Here is a 14,403-nt window from a genome sequence, read left to right as displayed (position 1 = left end):
CTTAATAATACTACTACTGACTTTTATTTTAGCATAAACTGGAAAATGATGCCTGCTAACTGATGATTTGAAGTTAAAGAACAGTACAAATATTAATTACTGGTGTCAGAATGACAACTATACATGTCAATAATGAATGCAGAATTTAATAATTAATTAGCAAGACTAGTCATCAACCAGAGCAATAGTTTTCAACTGAATTGATATTCTTCCTAGATCAACATAGCAGACAAAAACAGGTTTAAACTCATTCTGAATGTATACGATATAATGGAAGATAATTATAAAGCAACTCAAACCAGTGTGTAAATTTGCACAGATATCTTTTTAATAGCTTTCAAATCTAATGGTATAGTGAATTGATTTGTTCGTGCATGTGGTGTAAAATTATGTCCCAATACATGTGTGAATCATAATGTAACACATGTATTGGGCCAAGCAGTGGAATGTGGTGAAACGGTTAAAAATTATGTCCCAATACATGTGTGAATCTAACCGGAATGGAGGTGTTGCTTAGACCCGTGTGAATCTTATTACACACCTCCCCGTGTGAATCTTCTTATCTGTATGTAACCAGAATGGAATGTGTTTTTTAGCCTTGCTCTGCTGTTCACATGAATGTTTATATCTGGAAAAGAGTATATCAGCTGGAAAAGTCTCCAGTTCGGTGAGTCTGCTCCGGGGTTACGTTTAACCGCCGAGCGTGGGTTGTTGGCAACCGCTCTACGAGAACTGACGGCTCCCAGTTCCGGTAACATGTAGAGTGAGTATAAGCCAGACCCGTTGTAAGAATGAGACCTGGTTGTGGCGACGCTGCGGGGAATAAAATGCTCATATTCTAGCAGACTCGCCTCTTGGTCGTTTGTTCTGTGTCAGACTACTCTCCTACGAACCTGACGTTGAGAATTTTTTAAAACAGTGCAGAACATTAGATGTTAGATTCAGATGCATTTCTAAATAATTTTGAGAGAGGACAAAAATAACATTTGGAAACATACTTAACTATCCTGATACTGTAACACGGGAAGTATTGAAAAGGTCAGTGGCGCATGCATGTAACATATTCTATTCTGAAAAGTAATTTATTTTATTCGGTGACTGAATTAGATGAATTTAAAGAACTAAATAATAAAGCAGATTTGTAGAAGTAGCAATTATGAAAACTTAACAATCCAAAATAATTGAACAAGTGGCCAGCCTTTACACAATTTTTAGCAAAATTGAAGCTCTCTTCTTTGTGTGGTTTTCTGATTGGGCACATGTGTACCAATCCATTAAAAAAACAAAATTTAAATTTAAATCTTTCGCCCATTAAATACTGCAAAAATAAAGAACATAAGAAATTTATAACAAAGGAAAAAGCTCTGATCTCTCCTCATAGCATGAAATTTTCCACTACTTCAAAGAAATATCCAACGTTCCTCCAAAAGATACAATAGTCCTAAATGCTTCATGCAATGTTCCATGCTCAAGGAATCCATTTCTACTTCTCCAAACTTTTTCTCCACCCTCAGTGATTTTTTTATACTATTGACTCCCTATTGCTACTGCCCCCTTCTCCCGACAGAAAGAAATTAGTCAAATATATGTTTCCCAGTCACAATCAAAAGCCTTTTTCAGGTTTAAGATTAGATTCCCTGCAGTGTGGAAACAGGCCCTTCGGCCCAACAAGTCCACACTGACCCTCCGAAGAGCAACCCACCAAGCCCCATTTCCCAACATTCACCCCTGACAATTTGGCATGGTCAATTCACCTGACCTGCACATCTTTGGATTGTGGGAGGAAACTGGAGCACCCGGAGAAAACCCACGCAGACACGGGGAGAATGTGTAAACTCCACACAGACAGTTGCCTGAGGGGGGAATTGAACACAGATCTCTACCGCTGTGAGGCAGCAGTGCTAACCGCTGAGCCACTGTGCCGTGCCCGTGAAACTTGATGTGGCTCTGCTGATCTATAGTTTTTATCATCCTTCTCTTGCATACGCGTTAAATGTAGGAACAAAGGAAATAGGAGTAGCCCTTGAGTTTGTGCCACTACCTAATAAAATCACGGCTTTGCTTTTCCAACCAATCCCTCCAAACCTCGATTCCCTTAAAGTCCAGAAGTACAACAGCCTCAGCTTTGAATATATGCAATGTGCTAGTTTCTACATTGTTATGACAAAGCGAATTCCAAGGATTCACAAATCAGAGTGAAGAAATTTCTCATTTCAATTTAAAATGGCTACAATTTTATCCAGAGACAATGCTTTCTGGTTCAAGACACTCTAGCCAGAGGAAATAATCTCTCACAACATTTTATGCCATTATGCTGTCTCAGACTAATTTCAAGCATTATAGGCACATTCTAGTCAATCCCTTCTCAAAGGACAAATATCTCAATCCAGGACAAATCTAACAAGCTTTGCATTCCCTCTAAAGCAAGTATTTTTTTCCTCAGGAAGGCCAAAACCTCTTAGTACTAGAACAAACAGAGTTGTTATATCTGGTTTGTTACCCATGCCACGTGCTAGAGCGGTGAAGAATAGGGAGAGAGAGGAGTTGAACATGTGGCTACAGGGATGGTACAGGACGGAGAGTTTCGTATAACTGGATAATTGGGGCTCATTCTGGGAGAGGTGGAATTGTCGTTCCATTGTCCGGGAGGTTGAGAATAGTGAGGTCAGAAATATGATTTCAAGGTCACAAAAGTGCACCTGCAAGCAGGAAGACAGTTTGAAGTGTGTCTACTTCAACACCAGGAACATCCGAAATAAGATGGGTGAACCTGCAGCATGGGCTGGTACTTGGGACTTTGATATTGTGGCCATTTTGGAGACATGGATAGAGCAGGGACAGGAATAGTTTTGCAGATTCCAGGATTTAGATGTTTCAGTAAGAACACAGAAGATGTTAAAAGAGGGGGAAGTGTGGCATTGTTAATCAAGGATAGTATTATGGTGGTAGAAAGGACATTTGAGGACTCGTTTACTGAGGTAATTTTCTATAGGGCTCTGAATAGTTCCAGAGACGTACAGGAAAAGATAGCAAGGATGATTTTGAATAGGAGTAAGATTAACAGGGTAGTTGTTATGGTGGCTTTAACTTTCCAAATATTGACTGGAAATATTTTAGATGGGTCAGTTTTTGTCCAATGTGTGCAGGAGTGTTTGCTGATACAGTAATGTAAACAGGCCAACAAGGGCCGAGGCCATAGTGGATTTGGTACTGGGTAATGAACCCGGCCAGGTGTAAGGTTTGGAGGTAGGTGAGCACTTTGGTGATAGTGACCACAATTTGATTATGTTTACTTCACCATTGGAAAGAGATAGGTATACAACGCAGGGCAAGAGTTATACCTGGGAAAAGGCAGTTACGATGCAATTAGGCACGATTTAGGATACATAGGATAGGGAAGGAAACTACAGGGGATGAGCACAATTCAAATGTGTAGCTTACTCAATGAACAGCTACTGCATGTCCTTGATAATTATGTACTTGTCAGGCAGGGAAGAAGTGGTCGAACGAGGGAGCTGTGGTTTACTAAAGAAGTTGAATCTCTTATCAAGAAGAAGACTTATGTTAGGCTGAGATGTGAAGGCTCAGTTACGGTGCTTGAGAGTTACAAGCTAGACAGGAAAGACCTAAAGAGAGAACGGAGAAGAGCCAGGTGGGAACATCAGAAGTTGTTGGAAGATAGGATCAAAGAAAACCCTGAAACTTTCTGTAGGTATATCAGGAATAAAAGAATGACTAGCGTAAGATTAGGGCCAACTAAGGATAGTGATGGGAAGTTGTGCGTGGAGTCCAAGGAGACAGGAGAAGCGCTAAATGAATTTTTTTTGTCAGTATTCACACTGGAAAAAGACAATATTGTCGAGGAGAATACTGAGATATAGGATACTAGATTAGATGGGATGGAGTTTCACAAGGAGGTGGTGTTAGCAATTCTAGAAAGTGTGAAAATACATAAGTCAACTGGACTGGATGGGATTTATCCTAGTATTCCCTGGGAAGCTAGGGAGGAGATTGCAGAGTCTTTGGTTTTGATTTTTATGTCATCATTGTCTATATAAATAGTGCCAGAGACTGGAGGATAGCAAATGTTGTCCCCTTGTTCAAGAAGGGGAGTAAAGACAACCCTCAAATTATAGACCAGTGAGACTTACTTCAGTTGTAGTAAAGTGTGGAAAAGGTTATAAAGAGATAGGATTTATAATCATCTAGAAGAAAAAATGAGTTGATTAGGCATAGTCAACACGGTTTTGTAAAGGATAGGTTGTGCCTCACAACCTTATTGAGTTCTTTGAGAAAGTGACCAAACAGCTTGATGAGGGTAAAACAGTTGACGTGGTGTATATGGATTTCAGTAAGGCATTTAATAAAGTTCCCCAAAGTAGGCTATTGCACAAAATACGGCGGCATGGGATTGAGAGTGATTTAGCAATTTGGTTCGAAAATTGGCTAGCTGAAAGACAGAGGGTGGTGGTTGATGGGAAATGCTCGTCCTGGAGTTCAGTTACGAGTGGTTTACCACAAGGATCTAGTTTAGGTCCACTGCTGTTTGTCATTTTTATAAATGACCTGGATGAGGGCATAGAAGGATGGGTTAGTAAATGTGTAGATGACACTAAGGTTGGTGGAGTTTGGTTAGTGCTGAAGGATGTTGCAGGTTGCAGAGCTGGGCTGAGAGATGGCAAACGGAGTTTAATGTGGAAAAATGTGAGGTGATTCGCTTTGGAAGGAGCAAAAGGAATAAGGAGTACTAGGTTAATGGCAAGATTCTTGGCATTGTAGATGATCAGAGAGATCGTGGTGTCCATGTACATAGGTCCCTCAAAGTTGCCACCCAGGTTGATGGGTTTGTTAAGAAGGCATACTGTGTATTAGCTTTTATTGGTAGAGAGATTGAGTTTCGGAGCCACAAGGTCATATTACAGCTGTATAAAACTCTGGTGCGACAGCACTTGGAGTATTGGGTACAGTTCTGATCACAGCATTATAGGAAGGATGTGGAAGCTTTGAAAAGGGTTCAGAGGTGATTTATTAGGATATTGCCTAGTATGGAGGGAAGGTCTTGTGAGGAAAGGCTGAGGCACTTGAGACTATTTTCGTTAGAGAGAAGAAGGTTGAGAGGTGACTTAATTGAGACATATAAGATAATCAGAAGGTTAGATTAGGTGGACAGTGAGAGCCTTTTTCGTCAGATGGTGATGGCTAGCACGAGGGGATGTAGCTTTAAATTGAGGGGTGACAGATACAGGACAGATGTCAAAAGTAGTTTCTTTACTCAGAGAGTAGTAGGAACATGGAACGCCCTGTCTGCAACAGTTGTAGACTTACCAACTTTAAGGGCATTTACATGGATAAACAAATGGATGAAAATGAAATAGTGTAATATAGATCGGGTTCAGATTGGTTCAACAGGTCGATGAAACATCAAGAGCCAATGGGCGTGCACTGCACTATAATGTTCTATATTCTGTATTCTATGTTAATACACAATACTCCAGGTGCAGTCTTACTAAAGCCCTATACAATCTCAGCAAAACTCTCTTCGTATGTATTCCACCGTCCTTCTATTATGGTTAACACACTATTTGTCTTCTAAATTGTTTTAGGTATATACAAGTTTACTTTGTGTTTCTTGTACAAAGTACACCAAAATCCCTCTGAGTTTCCATTTCTACAAGTTTCTCACCAATTTTAAGAATATTCTATTTGTTCCTTTCTTACTACAGAGTTACAAACCACATTATGTTCCAACTGCCATCTTCTTCCCCACTCATTTAGGGAAAAGTGAGGACTGCAGATGCTGGAAGTCAGAGTCCAGATTAGAGTGGTGCTGGAAAAGCACACCCGTTCAGGCAGCATCTGAGGAGCAGGAAAATCGACGTTTTGGGCAAAAGCCCTGATGAAAGCTCTGATGAAGGGCTTTTGCCCGAAACGTCGATTTTCCTGCTCCTCCGATGCTGCCTGACTGGCTGTGCTTTTCCAGCACTTCCCCATCATTTAGTCTATTCATATTCCTTTGTTGACTTGTTGCACACTTCTCATTCTTCCACCTAACTTTTTATCTTTCGCAACCTTGGATATATGACACATGGTCTTTGGATTATCATGTCATTTTTTATAAGCATGATAATTTATATCTGCAGCAACTGCACATTTGGGACAGTTACTGAGCTTGAGCACATGTTGCCATTGAACATTCTAAGGGCATTGGTTTGTAACCTGTTCACTTTCTAGTAGTTCGTTATCAGTGCAACTTTTCTTATACATACCACTGACATCATGTGCAGTATAATAATTTGACTGTCATAAATGGCCATCATAAGTCAACAAAATGTTCATATCTCAAAACAGAGCCCTTACATCAAGAGCATGTTCGATGGACAATATGCCACGATAGCACAAGGCATACCTAAAAATGTGATGTCAACTTGCTGAAGCTTCAACATTGTACTACTAATGTGCCAATCGGCATAAACAGCAAGTGATAGACATTGCTTAGTGACTCCACAACCAATGGAGCAGATCTAAGCTCTGCAGCACTGTCACATCCACTTGCGAATGATGAAGGACAATTAAATAACTCACTGGAGGAGGCTCTACAAACATCCCCACACTCAATAGCGTGCAAAAGATGAGACTGAAGCACTCGCAATAATTTTCAGCCTGAATACTTAGTGGATTATCCATTTCAGCCTCCTCCAAAAGGTGTTCAGCATCACTGATGTCAAACTTGAACCAATTTGATTCACTCCACATGATAGCTGGAATTGGCTCAATCATTGAATAGCATAAAGGCATTGAAAACATTTAGCAATAGCACTGAATGACAGGCAAGATTAGCCAAGCTATTCCACACAGCTATAACACTGACATTCTCCTGGAAATGTGTAAAACTGCCCAAGCAAATCCTATACACAAAAAGCAGGACAAAACCAACCTGACCAAATCACATACGATCAGTATACTAACAAAAATCAGTGAAGTGATGGAAGGGTACTCAACAGCACTTTTTAGTAATACTCTGCTCACTGATGTTCAGTTTAGCTTCACCAGGCACACTCAGCTCTTTGCCTCCTTACTCCCATAGTGAGGTGAGAATGGCTGTCCCTGACATTAAGGCAACATTTGACAAGTGTGGCATCAAGTGGGAGAAAACTCTCCGCTAGGTAGATTCACACCTGCACACCAGGAGGTGGTTGTCATCTGGAGGTTAGTCATTGCAGCTTCAGGACATCACTGCAAGAGTTCCTCAGGCCCTAAGGCCAACTTTATAAATGACCCTTAGGTCAGAAGGGTGTTCACAATATTCACCACCATTCACTACTCCTCATGTGCTGAAGTAGTCCATGTCCAAGTGCAACAGGTCCTCGAGAACATTGAGGCTTGAGCTGAGAAATGGCAAATAACATTCACACCGCACAAGTACCAGATAATGACCATTTTCAACAAGAGGGAATCCCACCATCTTCCCTTGACATTGCTATCATGAATTTCCCACTATCAACATCCTCAGGTTTACCACTGACCAGAAACTGAACTGGACTAGCCATATAAAAATTGTTGCTACACCTACTGTGGGAGATCATAGGCAGGAAATTCTGCAGTGGGTAACGCACCTCATGACTTGCTAAAGCTTGTCCATCATAGAAAGGCACAAGTCAGGAGTCTGACAGAATATACTTCACTTGCTTGAATGAATGCAGCTCCAACAACTCTCAAGAAGCTTGGCACCATTCAGGAAAAAGCAGCCTGCTTGATTGATACCACATCCACAAACATTCACTCTCTCCACCACCATTGCTCAATAGCAGGAGTTTGTGCTATCTGCATAATGTACCACAGAAATTAGCCAAGACAGCTTAGACAGCACCTTCCAAATTCAAGAACACTACCATCCAGAAGGAATAGGGCAGCAGATACATGAGGACATCAGCATTTGCAAATTTGTCTCCAAGCCACACATTCTGACCTGGAATTAGGTTGTCATTCCTTCACTGTCATTGCTTCAAAATCCTAGAACCTTCTCGCTAACTGTCACAACACCAAAGGACCGCAAAGGTTCAAGAAGGCAGCTCACCACCACCCTCCCAAGGGCAATTAGGGATGGGCAATAAATGCTGACCTCACCACATTCCATTGATGAATGTAGAAAATTCTGGTTCAAAGTGACTTGCAGTCAACCATTTCCATGAGAACTGTGCTGTCACTTACAGTTGAACAGTTCACGGTACTTTTTAATGCAAACAGCTCCTTCCAGGCAAGTGCAGGGGAAAAGCAACATAAATTAATCTTCTATCTGAAAAAGCATAGGAATGCTTAATGTGTAACCATAGGATGTTCTATTTAGCAACTTGAGAAACCATTTGTTAAGTTAACTGTTCTGAAGAAGGGTCACTTGTCCTGAAACATCAACTCTGATTTCTCTCTACAGACGCTACCACACCTGCTGAGCTTTTCCAGCAATTTCTATATTTGATTCTGATTTACAGCATCCACAGTTCTTTTGGTTTTAATTCTGTTAACAGTTGACGAAAGAAGCATGTTTTAAATAATATCTAAGTCATGTGACACACCCAGAAGGTATAAAGAGACCCTAAATCACTTCTTTGAAAACCATATTTTCTTGTGTTAGAAGGGCCTCTTGCTGTACTTAGCATGACTGCTATCGACAACAGAATGTGCTTCCTGGAAAACTCCTGTTTCTAAAAGCTCGCTAGTCATCCAGAGGTTTCATATTCTTACATTGTGTGGACATTTCAATCAATCAAATTAACACAAAGAAACAGGGGATGAGATGTCTACCTCAGTCATTTCTGAACAAAGGAAAAACTACTGAAACTTTTTATACTTGAGATAGTGCTAATGTCCCTGAAGCTAACTCCTATATCACACACTGGTTTTTGATGGGATTGATCAAAAGCAGATCAGACAATTTGAGAAATACTGTACTTCAACTTCATACCTGTGTCACTAGAAGCTTTGTTGAAGATGTTTCTAGACTTAGTCCATTTTCCATAGCAGAGAGCTGGCAGCTAATCTTTCATCATCAGTGGTATAGATGCCACTGAAAACACCTCCACAACTTTATTCAGATCTTGTAGAGTATTTTAGACAGGTTCAATTGACTGTTGTAGACCAACCTGTTGTGACTGAAACCTATTTTATTTGGAACCAAAATCTAGAACTGCAACTAAGGAAGGAATAGAGTGGACTCTTTGGGACAGTATGTTCCAGCTCCTTTTCTACTACTACCTTTGCTGCTCCTCACCTGTGAACTATGATACAAATATCTCCTCAAGTTCACCATGTAAATCGTTTGGGTTTTGTGTTGTGACAGTGGCGCAATATGCCAGGAGTATTGGCCATGTTCAGAGCAACAGGCTGTTCTTCCAGGTCTACAAAAACAGAAGAGGAATATACGTCATAATACTGACTCCAGGAGACCTTCAAACAGCACCTGGATTGCAATATGCTGTCTGCAACATGTTTACGGAAGAATAATTTCCTGTGTGCCATTTAAATCAAGAACTCCTTTTGGTGCTTATCTTTCATATTAGCATATAGTTTGATCAAAATTATCCATTTAAACCCTTTACCTTCATTCAATCTAACATAATCTTGAATGCTGGTGTGATTTCAACCCCAGAAAGTTTGGAAGTTAAATTGTGAGACTGAAGTTTCAGTGGAAAGACATTGCTCTGTCCTCTAATGCAATGTATATAACCTCCAAGATCCCTCATTGCAACTCAACTGGTAGAAACATTGTATTCTATGTTCTTCTATCATTTCATAATTTTAAACATTCAATATCCAGGCACAGAAGTCAATGCTTCAAATGTTAGTCGGAGGACTCTTTTTAAAATGATATTTACAAACCAATCCCCTTCAATTAAAAGTGCTGCCTTCCATGTTTTTTTTGTATAATTCTTTCTGCTCTTCCTCAGCAGTAAACTCACTGCCATTTAGAGTATGATTAATTATGATATTTTATTCAATCAATCTCATGCATAACAACATTGACTTCTGCCATATTTTGTCTTATTCCCCACTTTATCAATGGTCCCTTTGGCCTTCGAAAATATGGGGCCAGAGTCTCCCACCAGGCATTCAGAGCTACAAACATAATGGCATTGAAATTAACCATCCTATTCCTGTTCCCAACATGCCTGCTTTTCTCAATCAGGAGCCTACTTGTAAAATGAAAATTTGAGTCTTATGACATGCATCAGACCAAACTTTGAGGGACATCGGTCAAAACGCACACTGAACCTACCACACCCTTTGGACTAGACATGGAACATCTTAAAACTGCAAAAGTCAAAGAGATTGCTCAGGCCATTCCAAAACCAGATAGGTTTATGAAGGACCGGAGCATGGATAAGACCTTTCTCACCCAATGTCAATTGTCTATGCCTCATTTTCCTCAAAGTACTGTCTTTTGTTTTTAGTTTGCTCCACAGAAGAACAGCAGATTTCTTAATCCATGCTATAATTATTTTTGGGCATTGATTTTAAGCACAAATGAGATCTGGTAAGTAGATTGGCTTGGGCGTCTTGCAAAGAACATCAGGGTATAAGTTGCAGTGAATACACTGCTGCTCAATGTCCACTTTGTGAAAAATTGGCTCCATTGGCATTGTCACCACTTCCTTAAACATATATATAAATCACTGATGCACACAACAAACAAATTGCCTCAGAACGATCTGGAATATCACTCTCACTTCCATCTACTTTTAAATCTTTGCTTTACTTTGATCAGATTTTAACCTGAGGTGCCATATCTCATAATCCCATAATCTCACAGCACAGAACCTTGCCTAGTAATCCCCTGTATGGAACCTTGTCAAAGGTATTTGCATACATTTATTTAATTCAATTACCCTCCAAGCAATAAAAAGCTCTATGAAACAGAAATATCTCTTTTAAAAAAAACAATTGACTACCTGTCCTCAAGTAGATTACTGAGACTGCTGAAGTGCCAAGAGAATTGCAACTACTTTGTGCAGCATGGACCTGCTGCCCTTTCTCAAGAGACAGGATTGGTCTTCCTATCACTGCCTTCGCTGTTGCCCATCAAGCAACCAATACAGAAGGCCACCACCCACAGTGAGATTGCTTAATCTGAAGGGTCATGGGACCCAAAGTGTTAACTCTGATTTCTCTCCAAGGATACTGCCAGACCTGCTGAGATTCTCCAGCAATTTCTGTTTTTGTCTCAGATTTCCAGCCTCTGTAGTTCTTTCACTTTTTTTGTTTAGCTTAATCTGCAACTGGGCTATCCAGGACCAGAACATGTTGCAAGGCTATCTTGTAGTCTCATTTGAAACTCAGCAGCCTTCTGCCAGCTATCTTGCATCTCTTAGTGCACTGAATAGCAGCACTTGGGCAAAGGCAGGAAGGGAATACAGAAGGATGAATGAACGTTTAGAGAATGTTTGTATACTTTAATGGTCTGGACACAAGTGTTGAAGGCTTGATTAGTAAATTCACAGATGATACAAATATTGGGGGTGTGATAAAATAATGAGAGGAAAGCTTCAGATTACAGGATGATATAGATGGGCAGAACAATTGCAGATAGAATTTGATCTCGAACAGTGTGAGTGATGTATTTTGAATTGCATTTTGGGAGGACTATTAAGGCAAGGAAGAACACAATGAATAGCAGGACCCTGGAAAGTACTGGAACTTTTTCCCTTTGCAGTTAGGTCAATAACAATAAGGCATAGATTTCAGATAAGGGAAAGAAAATATATTTAAAGAAAACTATTTTTCATCTGGGGCTGGAGTGGCTCCTGATGGAGCTGCACTTAACCAGGCAAGTGGTGAGTATTCCATCACTCTCCTGACTTATTTATCTGCCATTTAAGGTGCAACTTATAGTTTATATTATACCTATGAACTCATGCTAGTGTTAGATGTTAAAATATAAGAGTGATAGTGTAGTGTTTGTTCAATCGTGCATAGGAAGAAAATCGTTCTGCTTTTAACTGAGGAACCTTTCAACTTTAGTCTTACAGAAAATAACTGGGACGCTGAATTTCAACTACCCATGTTTAAGGAAGTTACTGGTTCCCAATGACATTGCAACAAAGGATATATTGGTCTTGAAGGGAGTGTGGTATAGATTTATGAGAAGCACCTAATTACTTCCTTTTGCTTCCAGCCATGAAGCATTTTGGATCCAACTAGTTACTTGGCATTGTATTTCCATGAGCTCTTACTTTGCCAGTCTACCACATGAGATTTTGTCAAAAGCATTGCCAGAATCCATATGAATAACATAAAATGCACTACCTTCATTGGTCCTGCTTGTTAACTCCTCAAATAAATCAATGAAGTTAGTTAGGTAGAAATACAAAATGAGCGCTAAATAACCTTTATAAATTTTTTGGAGACTGTTTTTCACTATTTCATGCATTTCTAAATGGTAATTTATCTTGTCCCTCAGAACCTGCTCCAATGACATGCCCAAGGTTAGGCAAACAACCCTGTAGTTCCTCGATTTCTCTGTCCAACTCTCCATTTCTAAATAATGGTATATTATTAGCAGCCATCCAACCTCAGATCTGCAGCCACAAAGAAGTGAAAATTTGGTTAAAGCCCCAGCTATCTCCTTTTGCTTCTAACAGGAGCTAAAGACACCATTTACCTAGGCCTTCAAAAGATGCAAAATTCCATTACAAGTATTCTCTCAGTTTATTAATACCACACAATATTCCATACTTCACTTGAACTACAACATCTGCATAATTCTTCTCTATTGCGAGAACAATGATCTCCAAACTTGTTTTTTTTTGTCCATTAAACAGTTCTCCTCTTTCCTCAGTTAAATTTTGAATATCAAAAATTAAAATTCAATATTTTAAATATTGGAAATACTGAAGCCACAATTCTTGCCTCTAACCCATTTGCATTTTCAATGGGTCCTGGCCCCAAGCTCCAAAATACTCTCCCTGCACAGTTCTGATTTTCTACTGAATTTGTCTCTTTAAATTGCTCTTTAAGGCTTCCCTATTGTCATCTGTGTTAATATCTCTTTCTGATTCAGATAATTTCTCCTTGTGGTTCAGTTCATACTTTGCTTTATAAAGATCTGGTGAAGCATCTTGGGTCTTTTAATTAGGTCAAAAAAGCAACATCAATCCAAGGTATTGTTATTTATCCGCCAGCACATAATGTATTTAGGAAGCATCTTTTGGGCTTTTCTTTATTGCAACTTGCCAATGTTTTCATGCCAATTATTCCCTTTTCCTTAAATTTCATACGTGCACTGTTGAGATTCCTGTAGATTTTCTGGAGCACTAATCTCTCAGTATCTCACATGTATCCTTTAGGCCTTATCCTACAAATTCTTTGGCATTGGGGTGGGGCTAGTTTGGGAGTTCCTTTTTTATGGCAATAATTTTCTTCTAAATCCTTTTCAGATCCTCCTTGAAAGCCTCCTACTGCGGTGAAATTGATTTACCTTAAAGTAGCTATTCCAGTTGGCTTTTGCTAAGTCACATCTTGGTAACATTGACTTCTCATGTACATGAGTGGACAAATTAGGAGAAGTAGGAGGAAGTGAAGACTGCTGATGCTGGAGATCAGAGTCAAAAAGTATGGTGCTGGAAAAGTGCAGCCAGTCAGGCAGCATCCAAGGAGCAGAAGAGTTGACATTTCAAGGATAAGCACTTATCCTCTCGAACCAGCTCTCCTTTTCAATGAGATCATGGCTGATCTGATTACTTCAAATTCTGACCTACATTAACAATTTACCTCCTTGCTTATCAAGAATCTACTTTAACCTTCAGAGATTCAAAGACTCTACTTCTACTACCTTTTAAATAAGCAAGTTCCAAATACCCAAGAAAAAAAATTCTCATCTTGGTCTTGAATGGTCAGAAGCTTATTTTGGAACAGTGACCCCTGTTTCAGAAAGTCCCACAGGAGGGAACATCCGTTCCAAATCGACCCTGTCAAGACTCCTCAGGATCTTGTATGTTTCAGTCAAGTAATTGCTTACTCTTCTAAATTCCAGTGCATAAAAAAAAGACTGTCTAACCTTCCTCAGAACACCATTCACCCATTCCAGGTAATAACAATGCAGATGCTGGAAACCAGATTCTGGATCAGTGGTGCTGGAAGAGCACAGCAATTCAGGCAGCATCCGACGAGCAGCAAAATCAACGTTTCGGGCAAAAGCCCTTCATCAGGAATAAAGGCAGAGAGCCTGAAGCGTGGAGAGATAAGCTAGAGGAGGGTGGGGGTGGGGAGAAAGCAGCATAGAGTACAATAGGTGAGTGGGGGAGGGGATGAGAGTGATAGGTCAGGGAGGAGAGGGTGGAGTGGATAGGTGGAAAAGGAGCTAGGCAGGTAGGACAAGTCATGGGGACAGTGCTGAGCTGGAAGTTTGGAACT

At 40.0% G+C, this 14,403-nt stretch overlaps 1 protein-coding gene across 3 annotated transcripts in view; it reads right to left on the bottom strand.

Moving 5' to 3' along the window:
- Window positions 1-14,403, bottom strand: part of rab28 (RAB28, member RAS oncogene family) — a 154,196-nt gene that overhangs the window by 51,113 nt on the left and 88,680 nt on the right. Inside the window, exon 5 of one of the 3 annotated variants that reach the window (XM_043694701.1) lies at window positions 9,302-9,392. The exons of the other annotated variants lie outside the window; for them this stretch is intronic. Coding sequence (XP_043550636.1) covers window positions 9,302-9,392 — 91 coding nt within the window. The remainder of the gene's footprint in view (window positions 1-9,301; window positions 9,393-14,403) is intronic. 3 annotated transcript variants of the gene reach the window in all.

The sequence above is a fragment of the Chiloscyllium plagiosum genome, chromosome 1, assembly GCF_004010195.1.
Source record: "Chiloscyllium plagiosum isolate BGI_BamShark_2017 chromosome 1, ASM401019v2, whole genome shotgun sequence".
Taxonomy (NCBI): Eukaryota; Metazoa; Chordata; class Chondrichthyes; order Orectolobiformes; family Hemiscylliidae; genus Chiloscyllium; species Chiloscyllium plagiosum.
This window is presented reverse-complemented; position numbering and strand designations above follow the sequence as displayed.